This window comes from Anopheles moucheti, chromosome 2 (genome assembly GCF_943734755.1).
Source record: "Anopheles moucheti chromosome 2, idAnoMoucSN_F20_07, whole genome shotgun sequence".
Taxonomy (NCBI): Eukaryota; Metazoa; Arthropoda; class Insecta; order Diptera; family Culicidae; genus Anopheles; species Anopheles moucheti.
In genome coordinates this window covers 38,028,232-38,048,629 of record NC_069140.1, presented here as the reverse complement: position 1 = coordinate 38,048,629, position 20,398 = coordinate 38,028,232, and the positions used below count along the sequence as shown (strand labels likewise).

Sequence of the window (20,398 nt, the reverse complement as noted above, 5' to 3'; positions counted from 1 at the left end):
CCCTCGGGCAAGCCCGGCTAACGCCATCCAATAGCTCCAATGTTGGATCGAGCGACGAAGTGGAAAGTGTAGCAAAAATATTGACAACCCTTACGAAAAGCCGCACAGCAACATACTGCTGTGGGCTACAGCGTTCGAAGCCACATTACGTTTTGCTGATTTATGCAAACACATTTCATCGTTTGGTTTGTGTTGTGTCCGTGTGTCAACGACAGTGAAGCGTTGCATCCTCTGCACATTCCGTTGGGCCTCGGTGATGGAAGGGTTTAGCTCATCTGTACAGAGATTCAGTAAAAGCGAAGGAACCGGGTGATAGTACTGGTGTGAGGATGTCTGTGACATTTTTCACATCGATGAAGGCAAAGATGGAAGAAAATAATAAGAATAATAGTACGTTCGAGTATTCTTCAAATGATATTGTACGACTTAACGACGCGTATCTCGAACATCACGGATCATCCGTTGTGATGAATGCGTCGCTCTACCCATGATACGACTTTTAAGCAATATTTGCATTCCTGTATGGCATATTTATGATACGCCATGAAAATAACCACAATGCTTCTATTTCATACCAACATCCTTTCAGTAAGGGTAAAGCACTATAAACCTTGATTGCAAATCTTTGTTATGTAGTTTATTAATATCTACGATCTTCTCCGTTTTTTTCGATTTTCTGCTGTGTGTGTTTACGATACACACGCAGACTGGAAACGATAGTGGTTGAATTATTTAAAAATTTAAAGTTAGTTTCATTATTTTACATTTATGTTTTTATTATTATCATGCCGTATATAAAACCTAACTAGGCTCAAAATGCTCTGTTTTGAGATTTATCGATTAGCTGACCGAAACTTTTATTTACAAAATCATCTACCCCTCTTTTAATAGCTTACTTTGGCTTTCCAATTTATATGAGAGGCTGACAACATATAGGCATCCAAACGTCAAAACAGACATAGAAAAAGTAATGGAAGGTATGATCGATCCCATAGCTGGAAAATTATTTCTGTGTTTGATAGAATAAATCGGATAAAGATTGGTAATAATCCGCACCTCCAAAAATTGTCTCGTCTTTAAGCATGCTAGGTCGTCCTTTGAATTCTATTCATTTTCGTTATGCCAAACTATAAACATTACACACCCTTCAACGATAGTAAACAAAGTCTTAAACGACTGTCAACAAGTGCCATAGGCTAATTAGCCTTCATGCTTAGGCCGTGCCATTCATCACCTCTAATCATTCTGACACCAAAATGTCGTCAATATTTTAACATTCTAATTAAAGTCAACCGTGTCTTTAACCTTTTATCTCTGCTTCCGTGTTTGCCCTGATTAGGCTGCTGGAAGAATAAATTTATTTCGTTTGTCCTTCCATCCACGGCTGGAAGAAGCTCAAGCTTAAACAAATAAAAAAAAATACATCTCTATTTTATCCAACACCTTCTCATCCCGTGCCTTTCTAAACCCTGCCAAACATCAATCATCATGAAGCAATTCTCTTCGCCACACCATCGAACGAAGCCATCACAAATCACTAACCATCCAGAGCGTCAGTCTGCTTCGCTAAGTGCCGATTATGAGTTCGCACGCTTGGCTGATCCACTCCGGTGCGTTCAGGCGTTATTTTACTCTCCTTAATTTCCCTCGCCCATTCCTAACGCTCATCGAAGGGAAAAGTTAAATAAACCATCCAATGCAGATTGTTCGTTCGAACTTTACCGTTGCGTGTTTCCTACTCACAGCGTAAAATGCCAACGACGAATCACAAACTGAGAAATCGAGGGGAATGATTGGTTTCCTGTCCGGACCGACCTACAGTTGGCTTTTCAATGCTTTGCAACCTATTGCCACAGTCACCAGTGCTTCCCGCGCTGTTTCTTTCACTCTCTACTCTCAAACTTTGTTTCAACTTTGACCTATCGATCGACTCCCGATATGGCGCGCTGTTACGGGATCGCAGGTCCTTAGCGACTTGGGCCACGGATTGGGTGAAAGAAATATTCAATTATGCCCAGAATGACTGATTTGCATTCGCTCCGCTGTCGGATATTGTTACCCATGGTAGCGTGACAGTATGCTTCCGCATTCATTGTCGCGTTCGCAGCTCGGAGCCAAGGTGGTTCAGTCATATTTCTGCCTTTTTTCGCTTTTGATATTGCCTTTGCGACGGTGCTTTTTTTCCTTCCTGCGCTATAAGTGCAAAGAGCAAGTCGGCTTTGAATAAGGAAGTGGCCTCGGTTTTGTAATTTGTTTCCGACACTGAAGATATTGCCAAGTGTCATCATGCACTTGTTGAAGTGATTGATATTCACAACATGCCACACTGGACATCAGCGATGATTGTTGTTGAGAACAAAAAAAAATGGGACCAATAATTGAATCATCGAAAACAGCATCGTTATTACATTCCTGCATAAAACATGCAGATGTCACTGAGAATGCAGATTCGATATGGAGAATAGAGGTTAGCGAAAAAATAAAAAATAAAAATATAAAAATAAACAAACGTAAAGAAAAAATAAAATAAAAGTACAACAAATTTATATGTTTTACAGTGACGAAATTGTAGACTGGAATATTTTTCGAATGTTCGCTTTATTCGTTATGGATGACGTTGATTATTAAAGTTAAAAATTTATTAAAATTTTATAAACATATATAAACACATTTATAAACTTTTCCTTATTGAAGGTATGAAAAATCAGCTACATCTTAAATATAATACTTCATCGATACTTCATACCAAAAGGTTCATCGATTACATCATCTTCCCATCAAACGGGAAAAGGAGGTGTCAGCTTCAAGCGTTACATTTCGCAAATAAACATTTACGTCAATGTGCGACATCATCTTTCTTACTCTCACATATCTTTGCGATTTTTCGCCGGTCTTGAAAGTTATCCACCATGACCGCAAAGTTCACGTCTGCCGGGGAACACCAAACCCTAAACCCAAACCGCAAGCCTCCAGAGCGAAACAAACACCGAAGCGCGTGGGGTGCTATTTTCTTTCCTTCAACGAGTGTGAGTGCGTTTCACGAGTGCTTGATTCGGTTCGATTCAATTGCCGGCAAAACGCCTCCGGTTTACGTCCTATGTGTCACACTTTACCACGTACACACATTCGCCCACGTGTTGCTTGTGCCCAAAGCAACTGGGCGCCTCCATCGGGCCACGTGTACCATGTTTGTCGTTTCGTCGTCGTTCAATCGGTTTGCTACGCACAACGGATACAGTGCACCACTTGGCAAAAGGGTATCGTTTTCTTCTTGCTGTTGTTCCACGGTTTGGAGAACTGTTGCTTCTCCTGGCTCTTGGGACTTCCGTATGAGGTGGAAAAGCGGATTTTTCTTTGATCGCATTTCAGCGCTCGAAACAATCCGCTTCTGTTCGAAGGCGTTCCCGGTGCGGAGTGATTTTTGGTTTGTTTTTCACTGTGTTAAGCTTGCATTTTGCGAATGCTGTACCAGACAGCTTCTAATCCCAACAAAACCACAATCGACTGTTGAGCCGTCGTTACATTTTGCAGTCAAGAAAGCAGTTGATTGTAAGCGCAGTGACATTTTGCGGTTTGTGAATGTCTCTGAAAGCTGAAACAGTTGAGGGTAATGTGATTTGATATCGGAACGAAGCAACGAACGAATTTAATTTATTTAATGAACAAACAACAATATTTTCCAACATGAACGAACAAAAATAATAATTATTTATAGCTATAAGATAAAAAACAAAAAACTGTTCGTGGACCTCAACGAACAATAAATAGATAAGCACAAATAACAATTAGCTTTAAATAAATTCCCCTTTGCACAAGTGCATAACACATTCCGATAAAACACTCAATAAGCTCATTGTAGAAAATTGTTTATTTCTACCTCATGCAAGTGAGTGACGTTCGTCGAAAACGATATCATATCCCAAATCGCTCCAGTCCAAATAATTTTTTGCAGCTTCATATTTTATTCATGTGGAAATGGTAAAAACAACAACATTAACTATCACAGCACATGTTAGCACATTTCAATGTGCGTGTATCGAAAGCATCTCAAACAAACACGCTGCCTTGGTAGGTATCGAAAGCGGTTAAGCTCGTTCCGAATGGCCGCGACGATAACCCGCCTTTCCACAATTAGCACACCTTAATCTTCATAATCGCTCTCCGGATGACGATATAACGGATGTTTTGTGTAATGTTCACTTGTCGGCCTACCCGTGTCGAGTGGCCATAACCTCACACCACGTCAAATCAACCGAAAATGGTCGTTTACAATTCGGCTTTTCTTCTCAGGCACGACTGCAAAGCAAGCACATTAAACCGGGGCCACTTTTCCAACATACCACTACGGCTCGGCTGTTACATTCACACTACGCTCAACTCGACACGGTTGTATTGGTTGGTGTAGTTGTGAGACGTGGTGTGTTATGCAAATCATCACATGCAAATCGTAGATCGGCATTCAGAAAGACCATTCGGGAACGGTAAATACTAAATTTATCTTCTTTTGCATTGTGAACAATCAAAAAAACCTATCTCAGAAGAAAGTGTTTGATAATGATTATGATATAAAACACAATTAAATTTATAAGAAATATTTTCATTTTGTAATGATTTCTCTCTACTTATTTTCTTTTTCATTTGTCTTTGGCCTATTGTCGTTTATTTATTTTGTTAATTTGACATAAAAACCAATCTAGCTCAATCTGTGCAATGTGGAACCATAGCGTAGTTAATGCCAGAATATTCTTCAATAATGAAAGTAGGTGACAACATGCACAGAAATGCAAACAAATTATTTGAAAAAATTACATTACTATTATTTACCATAAATAAATAAGAAACACTACTTGCTAAAATGAAATGTTGTATTTATTTTATGGCAATGTTACAGACTTAACAAACTTTCAAGCAAATTATTTCTTTACCAAATACGAATGTGAATATGCCAAAGAAGATGATAATAGAATTGAAATGCAACTATATGTTTGTGGTATTCAGTGGTTCAGCTTAATAGTTTTAATGAAATGAAAATTGAATAAAACAAACTAATCGAACTAACCATTCTGACTATGTTTTTATCATTACGCCGAATTAAACATAAGTAACATCTTTCTAATTCAATACATAATCACTTTCACTCTCAACCGTTACTCCCATTCAACTCAGGTAAGGAAAAGCACTGTAGTGGCATTTAAAAACCTCGCACCATCTTCATATCTTTCCGGTGCTAGATATACTGGAAGCTGTTACGCCTCATCTACCGCTTGCCCGCAAATGGATGCATTTTATGATGTGCGAACTTTCACAATCACTTTACCCTCCGAGCCGACCCGGTTTAATGGTGGCGGTATTGGCGTTGGCAAAAACTTTGACTTCCACCATAACTGCTGCGCGCCGGTCCGTACCAGATCGTTGTTGCCCATGCATCCGGAGGGCTAGCTTTTGGCCTAAAAATGCAAGCTCGTAAAATCACGCCCGTTGCCGGTATGTCGACGGCTGGTTTAATGGTACCACGCTTGCAGTGAGCATCAACGTCCTCCGGCGGTGTTTGGGTGAAGATGAAACCAAAGTCACTCCGTTGACCGTTTATTGCTGAGTTTAATGGTGCACTTTTACTCATGACGGCCGTGACGGTGATTGGATTGAGCGTATGTGAAGATTTTTGGCATAGCTTCAACACGCTGGGTGAAGGTTTTCCGATAAATTGGATTCATTTTGGTTAACTTGAAAAACATCACCAGACGTGATAGGAAATGAAACACATGATTATTTTTAATAAGAGATCATCTTAACGCCTTTATTTATTGAAGGCATTTTTGTGATACACACGCTAAGTTCTATTCACATAAAATGCAATCATACATACAAAACATACAAAAATTTCCTAAAATAGAAAGCTGCTTTCATCAGTACATCACGCATAATCCACCAAATCAGTTACAATTTCGTCGAAACGTAAAAGCGTACACTTCCATTGCCCATTCCATTCCATTGACCTCATCATTGAACTGTATTGTGCAAATTATTTCTAAATCAAATAGATGATATCACTGAATTGCAATCTTTTTCCTGCATTTGCCATTCCAAATAAACGAAATGTACTGCAAATAAAAACCACTGCAACAGATGTGCCTTTTCCAAGTCTTCCAACCGATACTGGGATGCTACTGCAGCTAAAACCTTTACGCCATGTTTCCGATCGGTGGCTTATGGTTAAACCAAACGACCATAATATCAAAAATACACGAAAAAAACATTAAGTTCCTTTGCTAGTTTCTTCCACAGTACAGGTACATAACAGGCAAGGAAAAGATCCACCGGCATCCAAAACTTTCCAGCTTAGCAAAAGGTCGAAACACGACCTCGAGCCAAAGTTCGGTGCAACCACCGGTACGTAAAATAAATTTTATTCCAGATGCAGTTTATTGAGTGTTTTATGGGTGCAAACTTTTGAACAACGGGTAGCAGTTTTCAGGCCGACCAGATTAAGCAAGCTGCTTTGCGGAGAACCGACTTGCACTTTCGGGTTCGGCTTCTTCGATACAGCCGCTACAGTTTTTTTTTCGTTGCAGCATAAAACGATGATCTGCCGGAAGCTAGATGCATGGGCAACATCAGGCCTAATCCAAAACACGCCCGAAGAGTGGAGTACCATTTGTTCCGGGCCGGTATTCCGAAAGCTTATGCAGGCTTCCCGAGCAAGCTTGCATTCCGCACGTTCTGTCGAACTCATGTTCGAGTCCACCCCTTGCCACGAGTGAAATTTTACCCGGCACGAAAGAGTTTGCTACCGTCACTTTTTTCGCATTCCCGTACAGAAGGAAACTATCCCAACGTCGAAGCTCCTGCAAACGAATGCTGTGCACAGACGGGATGGGAAGAAACTGCAACTTTTCCCTTAGGGAGCGCAGATTGCAAAATTTCGATGTTCCACGTGTGCTGAGAAACGATGTTCTCCGGAGCCATATTACTGTCGTGCTGCAGCGCCGTAGCATCCTGCTAATGGTACTAGGTCGGAACGCTTTGTCTGATTAGCATTCGTTAGTGCAGCACGTTAGTGGGTATTGGGCTAGGGGGAAGGGAGTGCAAGGGATTTGTGAAACGCGCACCCAAGTCAACAGTCACATCTTTACCAGCTTTGCACCAGCTGCGGTCGATGTAGTTCGCTCAGGCCCTGAGAATCCGGCACGAAGCCGGGGCGTCGTTGGAAGCCGTAAAACGTCAGGGCATGATTGCAGTGCGAACATCAAACGGCAAATCAGCGGATTATAATTCACTAGACTTGCTACTACTTACGAATTCCAAGACTAATTCCAAGAAGAACCTTTTCCCAGTAACTGTGCAAAACTCGTCTATTTTAATATTTCAACAAAACAGTATGAAAATTAAAACTTAGTTAAAAAAGATGAAAAAATTGAAATTATAAAACCATCCTCTAAAACGCTCAATGATGCAATGATGTGATGCAGCCACACTGCAGAGATTGGAACATTTTAAGACAAAAAATGCTGTTGAAACAACACGAAAAATTCCCAAACATTGCTCTAGTTTACGGATCTATATTTTTTTTTTCTATTTTGCTTGAAAAATTCGAATCCTTTTTCGCCGCAAACTGTGCTTGCTTGTTTGTATATGCAGCAAAAAGTCATAAAACGAAATGAGAAACATGTGAAATCTTGAAGCAACAAAGAGCCATCTCATGCAAAGGCAATAAAAGTGGACCGAGGTTGTACTGCGGTAGTGTATTTTTTTCTTTTTGTAAGAACTAGAAAATGATTTTGCATCTTTAAAAACACATGTAACTATTTCTGAAACTGATTTCAAAGAGTGTTGATCTGGAATATGTCACAAATTAATAATTCTACAAAAAAGACGGGTGATCGAATGATGGGTGTCCACAATCTTAGCTGGTCACATTTAATGCCGTATATATGTTTAATGTTGAGTAGGAATTAAGCGCTACTTCCATGGCGATCAAGGATGTGCATGAATTTTAACTGCAGATTTTGACTACTTTTGTACTAAATGCAAATCAAATTTTCTTCAAAATAGCTACTCAGAACTGAAACTGCATTAAAGCTTCTCAAACCTTCTTCCATTTCACGTTTACACATGCTGTATGCTGTCGCAACGCATTGTTCTGGTGGAAAAACATCGTGTACCAACAAGCGGCACATCTGGAATTTACATTGATTTTTAAACCACCATTGCGTCCCATCCCACAACAATCCATTAATAAACCCCCAACCCAGGCCCTTGCCTACACCAACAGAAACCGTTGCTGCGGTTGTGGCTGGAAACGTTGCACCGATTCGACGAGCGCATTAGCATTCGCTGCGCCGCGATCACGGCAATGTTTTATGTGCGTACAATCTGATATTGCCCCATAAAAAACGGGCACACGATTTCGACTTGGGCATAATTAAACTTCCGCTCCCGTCCATCGATCCCTCGCCGGAATGGCGTGCATTTGCAAGATGTCACCCCCGGCAAACAACAAACATTTCTCAAGACGACCAGAACGAAGCCGGAACGAAGAAATGGAACCGGTTTGTTTTCCCCAAGAGCAAGCACACGGAGCAAGCACGAATGCAAGAAAAAAGTGTAATAAAAAGAAAACTAATTCCTTTTCTTCTAACAAACCGCACACCGGCTGCGTACGTTCGTTGTTTTGACCGAACTGGTATACAACATCCAACTCCATGCATCACCACCAACACCACCGAGTCGAAACCGGAAAACAGCTGACTGGGGAGATGGTATAAAAAAAATCTTCAGTGCTGCAAAAAGGCAAAATCATGCATTTTGCATTATTCCAATGCAAACACACGCGCCTCGGTGGAAAACCTCCGCGTAAAAGCGTAAAAGCCGCCGTAAATGGCAGCCGGAAGAAATAAATCAAACACTACGGGGTGCGCGCCCGTGCTGGGTGCGTACGACACACAGCCACAGCCGGTGTGGAATGCTACAGGGGACGGATTTTATATTGCGCTTTTCCTCCACCTCCAAGTAAGTGCTTTATGCACATACTCGGTTCAAACACATACAGGCGAAGAAAATAAAAACGAAATACTTACCACCGCGGTTCCGCAAACCGGAACAGGGGTTTGTGTTGTTTCCTTTTTTTTATTCCTCTCGCTCACTGCTAGCGACGAATTGTAAATAGGAATTTTACGATTTGCATCCGGGGAATGCCTCGATGGTATGGGAATGTTTTCTCACCACTGGAAGATCCACGGAAAATAAATCGAACGAAGCACCCGGGCCAGCGTACGAGCTGCCAAGATGATGTAGCAGTTTAAGTGTAAGAAAATGGAACGCAAGCACGAAGCAAGAAGCGTACCAAGCACTGGCAGCAGTGTCAGCAGTGCTACATCCGTTACCGTAGATCGAATAAAGCAAGTACTGGAAAGTCATGGCAACATTCGTTTTTTTTTCCTGCTTCCAGCAGCTCAACATTTGGCCAAACATAAAACATCAAAATTGTTCACCTGCAAGAAAAGCGGTATGAATTGTTGTTTTTTTCTTTGTCGCTTGATTTCTCACAACGTTGCCGATTTACTGAGCTTTGAATATTGGAGCTATTTGATATGAAGGATATACAGGCATTGATATTGGCGAATTCTGGCATTAATTGCAGTACACAGTTTTGCCCCCGAAGATAATTAAGATGAAAGGAAGGAAAAGCGTTATCTAAGGAAATGCAATATGGTTTAAGGAATGTAAATTTGAGCGAACAAATTATATAAAAAGGTTATTCTTATTTTTTTTTAATCCTGTAGTCCTTTTAATCATTGATCTTGTACGCACCTTTTTTGCATTCGAACATTTTACATTTTCAGCATTTGTTTACTTTATTTTCCCTAAGCTGTATATTAAACCCGCTCTGTAATGAGGTAGGATCCGATTGAGGATGGATTGGCAGACAAAGGCGCTGAACGATTTAGAGGACTCATGCAGCAGGCCAATACCGCGAAGCGGTTGTAGCGCCAGATAAGTAAAGTAAGCAAATAAGTTTATTAAACCCAGCATTTGTGATATAGTTTCTTGGTTGACCTGTTTGTTTGATCAGATTTTGGTAGAAATTTATATTCATTTTTTCATGTATTACTCTGAGCTTCATATTTTTTTTTTCTCTGATTGTATTCCGGTTTCCCTCCAAATGCGATTTTATTTTGAGGTCAACTGCACAATAACTAAACGTGGAACAATCAGTTAAGCAACGATGAGCATCCTTTCGCAAAATGCACAAATTCGACTGGCAACGGAGACAAATTGGCATTTCAGTAAATCATGATTAAAATTATCGCTCAATTTGCTTCAATTACGCAAACGCTCGAACAGAATCGTGTTCGGTCGTTTCCTCACACGCTCCTATTTTTTTACGGAATATACTCAACACAGACACACAAACACAGTTTGCACACAACTACTACGGCTGGGGAAAACCTCGCAACTGCCGGCAGCAATGAAGAACACTCGGAATGCATCGAATGTGCCCGGCTGATTCGCTTTCGTATTCTTCCTTCTATTCCCATTCTCAGAAAAAGCAGCATGTCCGCAGCCTTGTACGAACAAGGAATGTGAGAAACCGGGTAGCCGATAACGGTCACAATTCATACCGAACTGCTGGATCAGCCTTTTTTGCGCTCCATTCGTTGGATCGTTTTGGGTCCAGAATGGTGGTGTCATCGCTGGTCAATACCGTTGCCAAACAAGCTCAACAGCAATCCACTACCGAACGATAATCGCAATCTCAGACCCAGGGAAAGGAATGCTACGAGGTTTTTTTTAATGACCCACTGCAACGACTGCAAACGAACGTTAAATCGGATGAATGGATGCCGACGGTGCGCCGATTGGTACGAATCGCTGTGCGATATCTGTACGTACGCGTACCGAGCCGGTCTCAGCTGTCTTCGAAACGAGCGCGTTCGATTCGGCTGGCCACATTTGTAATGATGATAAATTCGATCCTGATCCTGGAATCATTAATAACCGTAATCGTTCCATTTCTTTGTACATTCGAACAAGTGCCGGAAGCGTAGAAATGTTGCAACAACTAGCATACCATTGCTTTTACTTCCTGGTGGTTCACAGGACGAACACGAGCGTCCAAATTCATTTCATTTAAAAAAAAAATGTTGTCTTCATTCCGATATTTGAAATGCAATTTGAAACTATGCACTCAGAAACGAAGTAATTGTAGCTATGCTTTAAATTTTAAAAATATACTGATTTCTTATAACCTCTCTATGTTATGTAGCAAATCAATCAATTAGATAAATATTTATTGTTTACTGATAACATACAAAAGGTTTATACATTTCAAATAAATCAGCATACAAATATATAGACAAAAAAACTATTTAATAAATGCATTGTTTCGTTGCAATAGTCTTGAAACAAATTAATAAAAACATAGTACATCTGCTACAACATTGTAACACTGCACACGATCTTATACGTTGTTTTATTAACAACAAAATCACTGTAGTCTTTTTGAACATTGCAGTCAATGCTCAAGTCTTTCTAATATTCTGCTTTCTAATATTTTTAAACCCAATTTATCCTCCTAGTATGTGCAAACCAATGGCAATGGTAAATGAATCGATCATTCGACAGAACATTAGATTTCTCAAATTATAGAGTTTGATGCTAAATTATGTACTGCCAAAATTATTTGCTCGTAGCACTCAAACATATACATATTCCAAATCCGTAACCTAACAGTTTGTTCGCTTTTTCCTACTGCAACCTTAATGCACTTTCGGGTTGGTCGGAAAGCGCATTTATCATCCATAATCTTGATTTATACCCATCCGGATGAAATGTTGATGCGTAACTCAATGCCAGGCACGATCTTTCGCCTTTATGGGCTGTATTAGTATCTAACAAAATTAGCATATTTATTTGAATAAATCATTTCTCACTTAAACTTAAAGATTCTTTGATGAACATCTTTTTTCTCACATATTTCTTAAATTCAATTCACTTTTCCCGGTTATATGATTTCCGTTCAAAACTCGTTGTTGAGTTCCAATTTTCGTCACATAGAGGCGGAAGAATGACGAAGATATTTTCCCCAAATAGATGTACAGTAACAGACAATACGCCAAATGTCGTCATCATGGAAAAGCAAATAAAGTAAAAAGTGCTCTAGCAATGTTATGTGATTACCACAAATCAAGATTGAAAGAAGCATAGGACTGAATGTTTCGATCGGAACAATTCACTTTAAACTATTTCCTGTTCATACAATTGAACAAACTAGATTTTGAGCTCAAAGGTATGCATACTGAACGAGAGGAATGCAATCGACCTAATATACCATTTTTGTGAGGTTTGTTTTTTGATGTAAAAAAGAGTTTTTTAGATTTGCATCTTCAGATGTATTCAAATAAATAACAGTAAGTTTATCATAATTTGTACATATTTTAAAAAACCACTTCGCATTATTTCTAGAGTTAGAAAAACATATGTGTCATGTGATTTGAACTAAATTGTAGAAAAAAAAAACAATTATTTTAAATGGATGAATATAGCACTACATTTAATACTGTATTTTTATTGTTAAGTTTTTAAGTACTAATTGATATCTTTCATGTTTCATTTGATAAAATAATCTATTAAAGTTATTAGAACGAAGGGATAGTAGGAACGTAAAGTAGATTTTGTGTTTTATTGGTGTTTTCCGGTGCATCATGCGACAGTTTTTATACGATGATTTTTGTTCTTATTTTCTGATTACTGTTGGTGTTCTGCTACTTTCTGATAAATCTTTGGAACCTTATTTCCTGACTATTGAAAGGTTCCCAACGCAGCTGTTTCTGTATAATGTGGATCAGTAGCAAAGAACGTCCACGCTTTCGAGAACATTTCATTGACTCAAATTCCACAAATTCTCAAGGTCATAACTACGAAAAAAACACTGTGTGATAAGCTTTGTTATAATGTTTTTAAATTAAAACTAGATCACATCTGACAGTAAAGGTAGTCCACACTTTCCAGATATGTTTTCACATCCAATGCGGCAACTTTAGGACTGTCAACTAAGAATGGTTCCAGTGGGACCTCGGCCATCTCAGTAAATAGTGCCAATAACGCAGTGAAATCTAATATCTCGATCAGATGTTGAGCTCCTAAACAAAGATCAAACACATTATAATTCTTAACTCCTACGCAAATGGATAAATCAAGAATGGCATACCTTCTCCCAAGTTCTGATTCCACGTGTAGAAAAAGCGATCCGTACATTTGAGCCGCTTGAACTCAAGGCAGGTAGATTGCGACACTAGTTTTGGCAAGTTCGATCCAGAATAAGCACGCTGATCCATGTTGGCAAACAGCACATCGATGTCTCCGGGATACTCATAATGCTGTGCAAAAAACTCTATCAACTGCACGAAACGAAAAACAAAACCGAAATTAGTAAAAACATAATCATCCGTTGTCCTTCTCGTCCCGCATCTCACGACCTCACACTCACCTCCGGACTAAACATGTCACTCAGGTCCTCGAATGTACCGTAGCACTTGCTTTCCTCCCCGGCAACTTGTTCGATGAAGTGTTTGTAGGTCACCAACGGACACAATCCCGAATCACGATTACGTGCCAAATCAATACAGGGCAGACAGCTACCACGCTTTCCATCAACGGTATAGAATTTGTTTACAATCTACAGCGAAAAATCGTCCCAGATTATACATATTGTATTGTTTCTATTTTACCTCCAAATCTCAATATCTTACCGCATCGGCCAGTCGATCAGTCTTGATAGGTGTTTCCAACGCTCCTGCTAACGTTGCTGTGCAATCGAACGACTCGTGATTGCGGAAGTACTCGTTGAACGGTCGCCATTGTGACTTTCCTTCATGCTTATACATTACCTCATCCGTAATCCATACGTGCGGGAATCTACCGGGCCCATTCTTGTACGTCTGGGAAACAGTGCTCTCCGCGTATGGATTATATTCACAATCTAAACCACACAAATTGTACAGTTCCTCTCCAAACAGAAGCGGCAACAACTGTCCGTAAATGATCTTTTGATAAACACCAATCGTAAGCGCCCTGCAGCGTTCCTGTACCGAACCCTGTGACTTTGGACAGGATCGAATACGATCCACACAATAGTTATGCAATTTACCGAATAAACCGATTATGGCTGCAAACTGCACGGTGGTAGGTGCCGACTGAGAAACTGGGTCCGTGGCTCCACAGTGGTACAGTGGCAACTTTCCTTCTTCATCATAGTCCGGAGTGTCACCGTACAAGCTGGATAGATCCAGGTAGCTACTCTGCATGTTACGCTCGGCCACATGTTTGATTTCACACCGATCGTTTGCCTTTTCTTGCGGACTAAAATTAAGACAGCTTATACCGGACTCTCCACAGTACAGATCATCCAGCGGCATGCGTAAAGGATTCGACAGCATAGACACGAAAGCGCTTCGATCCCGTCCATCCGCACGACAGCCGCGAAAACCTTGGGTCGGGCATTGCGCACGCTTGTTCGTTCGGCCAATCATATCCGAACTGATCGTTTCCATCCAGAACACCATGAACATGTTTAGTGAAGAAGACGTGGTGGGACCGTACTTGTCCAGGAAGTCGGCCAGCTCGGAAACCACCTTTCGATTTTGTGGTAACGGTGCACCTGATTTGCTGCGTGCCGGTTTCGACACGAGATCGCTATAACACGGTGCGATCGGATGCTTCAGTGCATTTCCACGCCTTCCCCAGGTGGGATGCTGTAGATTATTACAACTTCCATCGTAACTGCGATATCTGAAAGTTGGCAATAACTATGTAAAGGCAACAGAACGCATAGAAATCTATCACACACTTACGGATCGTCCGGATCGCAGGTAATTTGCTCGGCGCCATTACAACAGGAGAGCGTTACATTTGTGTAACATTTACCATCGAGCAGATTTCTCAACTGACACTTGGTCAATTTTTTTGCCAGTGTCTTCAAAAACTTGTCCGTCGTAAGCGTCCGTCGCACGTCCAGATCTTCATTTGGTTTGATTGGCAACGTTTGGAAGAGTCCAAAGTCGAATTCACTGTCCCCAATGCGGTAGCAACTGTTTTGTGCTTTCTCTTCGTTGCTTAGCAACTCGGCGACCGCCTTGATGAAAGCTTCTTTTTCGTATTCTCCAAACAGCTCCTGATCAGGACAGCTGGAAGTTAAGGTCGTGGGAAGTAGGAAGCATTATTGTATATCTATTGCTAGAGAGATAAACACCCTGATTTACCTTTGATCATCGTGACACATTGGATCATATCCACATTGTTTGTCATACCCGCCATAATACTTTGGGACTTCAGATAAGTAGTATTTATCTATCATAAAACGCAAAGTAAATAGTTCATTCAATACAAATCGAATATGTTTTGTTACTATATTATGTTTTTTTTTTTTTTTATTTATTCATAGACGGCCAGGCCGTATTGCAACTACTATATTATGTTATTAACAATTAAAATAGGCAGATGAAGTTAAGAGTAGTATGTACCGAATCGTGTCAGTGATCGTTCATTAAAGTTTATGAGTCGCGTAACTCCACTGCACAGTGATGCGTGTTATATACCAACCCAATAATTTAATTTTAAATTACACATTCGTTAACAACAAGATAAAAATATAATGTACTCTTTAAACCCATTTTCAATGTGTTTACATTCTTATTTCAGATCTGTAGATCGCATTCCAGCAGGTCTAAATTTTTCCCATTTTATAATTTTGTATTCGCCTTCCAAGTCCACATGAGTTCAACAGTCACTTTTTTCTCTTTCTGTTACACCATGTCACGTAAAAACAGTCATACTACGATAAAGCACGTCCGGCGCTTGAAGTTGAGCTGAGCGCTTGTTTACAAACAATCAATGCACTAAACACAACACCTGTACAGCACATCGTTTCTGTTCTGGGCTCTCAGACATATGTTAACAGTTCTTTTTTTTCCATTCTCAATGTCACTATTCGTTGTTTTTTTACGAAATTTACACCTTGCTTACTTTGTCAACTGGTTTATTTGCAATAATTATGAACAATAGAATCATACCGAATGGGTCTGCTGAAGATAATTGTACACACAGAAGCAGACACGGCACTAACACCAGCACTGTTGCATGCATTGGAAACCATCTCCCAAGCATGAATGCCATCATTAGGAAAATCTTTGCTGCAAGGCGCTAGAGTACACAAATGACACTTCTAACAACGGAAATCACTACTGTGCCACCAGCACAACTGCTGGTGCAACCTTTACTGAATGGCGCGTACCAGTACAGGTGGTTTTATAAGATTCCGCCCGCTGTGGGGTTTTGTTTAATTGTTTTGCTTTACCGATGGTTGGTTGTTTACGTTTTTGGCGCTTCACGTTGTGTCTTGTTGGTGACACGCGTGCTTGCCAGCCAAATCATACCCATAATGTTTTGGTTAACATACAACAAGCTGCTTTTTCACCCCATACTCATGGCCTCTTGAAAATTGTTTGAGTTTTTTTACTGTTTGCTGTTTGTTGAACAGTTATTAAATACCACGTAAAATGTAATGCACAATGCAAGGGTTACTTCTTTCGAACAAGACAAGAACTGATTCTTTGAATGAATGTTTTATCGTTTTACTTTTATTATGTCGTTAACAGCCTAGTACTAGTAAAAGCAAACTCTAGAGATGACAGAAAAGATAGTCCAAAGTTTGCAAGTAATTTCTAACGTCGCTCGAAGCTACTCTAGAACTACCGACGAAGAAAGGATCTAAAGGAACAGAACTCATCTGCGTAAACAGTGCCAATAATGATGTAAAATCGAAAACGTTGACAAGATGACGAGTTCCTAAAAAGTATAACGAATAAGCAAGATACAGTGAGAAATCGAAACAGTGTACAAGATTAGTCAGCACGCTGGCTTACCTTCACCGAGGTACGGATTCCACGTGTAGAAGAACCGATCCGTGCATTTGAGCCGCTTAAACTCAAGACAGGTGGCTTGGGCTACAATTTTGGGGAGAAAACCACCGGACAGGAGTCTGCGATCCAGCATTCCAAATAGCAAATCAATATCTGACGGGTGTTCATAGCGCTTGGAGAAATATTCGATAACCTACAAAAATGTAATAAATGTCACACTGTGAATCGAATGATCTTCCAAGCACATCACAGAGACTCACATCATCTCTAAATATATCGCTCAGGTCCTCGAACGCATCGTAACACTTGGTTTCGTCTCCAAATAGCTGATCAAGATAGTGTTTGTAGGTCACCAACGGACACATCCCAGAGTCACGGTTACGTGACAGATCGATGCATGGCAGACAGGTTCCGCGTGTTCCATCGACGGTATAAAACTTGTCCACATTCTAGCAATAGAAATCTATCAACAACTGTTCCATCCCCACGCGGTTTGCTTCCCCGACACTTACCGCTCTGGATAAGTTTCCTATGTGAATTGGAGATTCCAGGACCCCGTCTAGTACACCGCTACAATCAAACTGTTCGTGATCATGGAAGAACGTGTTAAATGGCAACGATTGCGTCTGCCCTTGTGGGCTGTACAACATGCTCTCCGGTATCCATATGTGCTGGAATCGTCCCAGCCCATTCCTATACGCCATGGAAACGACCGTCTCATCGTGCGGATTATACTCGCAATTGAAATCACACTGCTTGTAAAACTCATCACCAAACAATACCGGCAGTAGCTGCTCCGTCACAATCTTCTGATACACGGCTATTGTAAACGCACGGCACCGTTCCTGTACCGGACCCGGACTCTGCAAGCACGTACTAGCACGATCCACACAGTAGTTATGCAGCTGGCCAAACAGACCAGCAATCGCAATAAAATGCACCGAAACGGGTTCCGAGTTGACGACTGGCTTGGTGGCACCACACAACTCCAGAATCAATCTGCCAAACACATCATAATTGGCCGTATCGCCCAGCAAGCTCGACAAGTCGAGAAAAGGGGTCTCAAGATTTCGTTCGGCTACGTGCTTCAACTCGCACCGGTCGTTTGCCTTTTCTTGCGGGCTTAAGTTGAGACAGCGCACTCCAAGCTTCCCATCGTAAGAATCATCGGGCTGCACCAGCAGTGGGTTGGACAGTGGCGTGGTAAAAGGACTGCGATCGGATCCGTCCGCAAGACAACCGCGAAAACCTTTTGTAGCTCGTTTGGTTCGCTTGTTCGCTCGGCCGATCATGTCAGAATTAATGAACTCACTAAAAAACACGGAAAACATGTTCAGACGGGAGGTGACTTTAATTTCCCGCTTTCTCAGTGCATCGGCCAGCCCGGAGATGAGATTTCGGTTTTGTGGTAACGATGCACCTGATTTGCTGCGAGCCGGCTGCGCGACCAAATCGCTAAAACACGGCGCAATGGGATGCTTCAGTGCATTTCCACGCTTTCCCCAGGTGGGATGGCGTAGATTGTTGCAAGTCCCATCGTAGCTACGATATCTATTTTGAGAATAGTGAACAAACAGCGTTATTAACCAACAATTAATCAGCACTTGCTTCACTTACGGATAAGCAGGATCGCATTGTACTCCCTCACTGCCTGTACAGCAGGGAAGCGTTACGTTTGAGTAACACTTGCCATCTAGCAGGTTTTTTAGCTGACAGCAGCTGTACCGTTTGGCTAATGCTTCCAGTACCTTCTGTGTGGTGAGAGTTCGCGTTACACCCAACTGCTCGTTTGGATGGATAGGCTTCGTCTGATGAAACCCATGATCAAACTCAGATTCATCGATCAGAAAGCGAGGATCGTTTGAAGCTGCTTCGTTGTTGAGCAGCTCATGTATCGCTTTCTCGAGGGCTTCCTTCTCTAAGCTTCCCAGCTCCTGTAGTGATGGACAGCTACGAAACAAGCGACCGGTTAGGCTATCAAAATTAAACTTATTTTATTCACTTCAAAAAGGAACCTTTTATCATCGAAACACTTAAGTTGTAAACCACACTGCTTGTTGTACGCATCGTATGTCACCGGGTTCCCATTTAGCTGGTAGTTGACTGCAAGAACAAGTGCATAATGCATAATGGGAATCTGTTCTCATGTTCTACGTTCAATTATTGCACATATTTTCCATACCAAATGAAGCTTCCACAATATGTAACACTGCAAGGATTCCACACAGAATCGACAAGCCTTTCGTCCGTTGGGAACAACCGAGGTACACCTGCACCATCTTCGATCTCAGCGAACCTTACCTTCTGCAATTGTACACCTCACTGGGTCCACCGTGTTGCAATAGAACGCGTGGGCTCGTGGTAGAGCTAATTTATATACGGCCCTCAGGAAAAGCTATCACTCTGTGGGCGTGTGCATGGTATCATTCCGTACCCCGACCTACAGCCATTCTCATTTCATTCTCGCATTATCGGTAGCAAAAAGATACTATTTAACTGAAACCATTCCTTGGAATGAAGCGACGATTCGTAACAAAAATAAACGCCATGTACCGGCGCCCGATTGTAGCTGTTGTTTTGTCGTTTCATGTTTCCGGTATGGGCTGGGCTGAGGTGGTGTTAAAGAAGCGAAACACAAGTGCATGAACAAGTGCAGCAAAGAAAAAAAAATCTGCCAAGACGTGCGCATTCTTTAGTTTTGTTTCTTTATTTGTGGTTTTTACTGGTAAAGTCTAACATTTATCCTTCACGAGAACTGAACTGTTAAGGCTAACATAACAATGCCGTATATAAGCAGCTACAAAGGAAGACATTTAATATTCATTCATTTAACCGATTTTAGGACTATTAGACAATTGGGGTGGCCCGGTAGCATGACGGTGGCGGCGCCGGTCCAAAACTCCATCTGGACCAATCCCCCGTAGCAAGGATTGACTCTTGGGCTACGTGGTAAAATTAAGTCTAGCGAGCCATAAATAAAAGGCATGACCTAGTAGGTCGTTACGCCAAATAGAGAGAGAGAGAGAAATAAATAATATAAATTAGCTAATTAAATTACGCAATCGAACAAACTCTAAGCACTTATCTTCTGACTTATGAGAAATATGGTTAGTGTTAGCATCATGCATGTAGATATCTTTGCTATGAAGTCGCAGAAATCAATTAAGGTATCATGTCCCTGCATCATTATTTCCCTGCACTCGCTGTTTTCACCAATGGAGCTGCTAGTGGGAAACCCTCAGCCTTTTTTTTTTGCTTTTTATCAAAAATATATCAACTGTAACTAAAATCCATATCGCTTAAACGCAACACCACTAAAATGAAATATTCGAAAGCACTAGTTCAAGGTTCGTATGGTACTTTGATCAAACAATCAAAATACAAAACAGTAGAGTCATTATATAGCAATAAGTTAAAAAACTACTCCGTAGTGCTTCGTGAAACCACAAATCGTAAATGATTAGGCATGAACTGCACAC

General features: G+C 41.0%; 2 protein-coding genes across 2 annotated transcripts; both read right to left on the bottom strand.

Moving 5' to 3' along the window:
* Positions 1-12,975: 12,975 nt before the first annotated feature.
* LOC128309482 (chorion peroxidase-like) lies at positions 12,976-15,280 on the bottom strand. Its single transcript, XM_053045887.1, has 6 exons — positions 15,261-15,280; positions 14,853-15,185; positions 13,752-14,790; positions 13,490-13,678; positions 13,211-13,400; positions 12,976-13,142 (listed from the first exon to the last, which is right to left on the bottom strand). The coding sequence occupies exons 1-6, from the start codon at positions 15,278-15,280 to the stop codon at positions 12,976-12,978; spliced, it is 1,938 nt and encodes a 645-aa protein (XP_052901847.1).
* A 1,398-nt stretch (positions 15,281-16,678) lies between these two features.
* Positions 16,679-19,198, bottom strand: LOC128298673 (chorion peroxidase-like). The gene is made up of 7 exons (XM_053034443.1): positions 19,102-19,198; positions 18,935-19,022; positions 18,537-18,869; positions 17,432-18,470; positions 17,180-17,368; positions 16,923-17,112; positions 16,679-16,845 (listed from the first exon to the last, which is right to left on the bottom strand). The coding sequence occupies exons 1-7, from the start codon at positions 19,196-19,198 to the stop codon at positions 16,679-16,681; spliced, it is 2,103 nt and encodes a 700-aa protein (XP_052890403.1).
* Positions 19,199-20,398: the final 1,200 nt, after the last annotated feature.

Excerpts from the sequence above, each read along its gene's own strand:
- LOC128298673 (XM_053034443.1), bottom strand. The coding sequence starts at position 19,198 with ATGGTGCAGGTGTACCTCGGTTGTTCCCAACGGACGAAAGGCTTGTCG. Across the intron at positions 18,870-18,934 it reads AAGTGTTTCGATGATAAAAG|CTGTCCATCACTACAGGAGC; the intron begins GTTCCTTTTTGA and ends CTTGTTTCGTAG. Across the intron at positions 18,471-18,536 it reads CAATGCGATCCTGCTTATCC|ATATCGTAGCTACGATGGGA; the intron begins GTAAGTGAAGCA and ends TTCTCAAAATAG.
- LOC128309482 (XM_053045887.1), bottom strand. The coding sequence starts at position 15,280 with ATGTGTCACGATGATCAAAG. Across the intron at positions 14,791-14,852 it reads ACCTGCGATCCGGACGATCC|ATATCGCAGTTACGATGGAA; the intron begins GTAAGTGTGTGA and ends GCCAACTTTCAG. Across the intron at positions 13,401-13,489 it reads GTGACATGTTTAGTCCGGAG|TTGATAGAGTTTTTTGCACA; the intron begins GTGAGTGTGAGG and ends CGTTTCGTGCAG.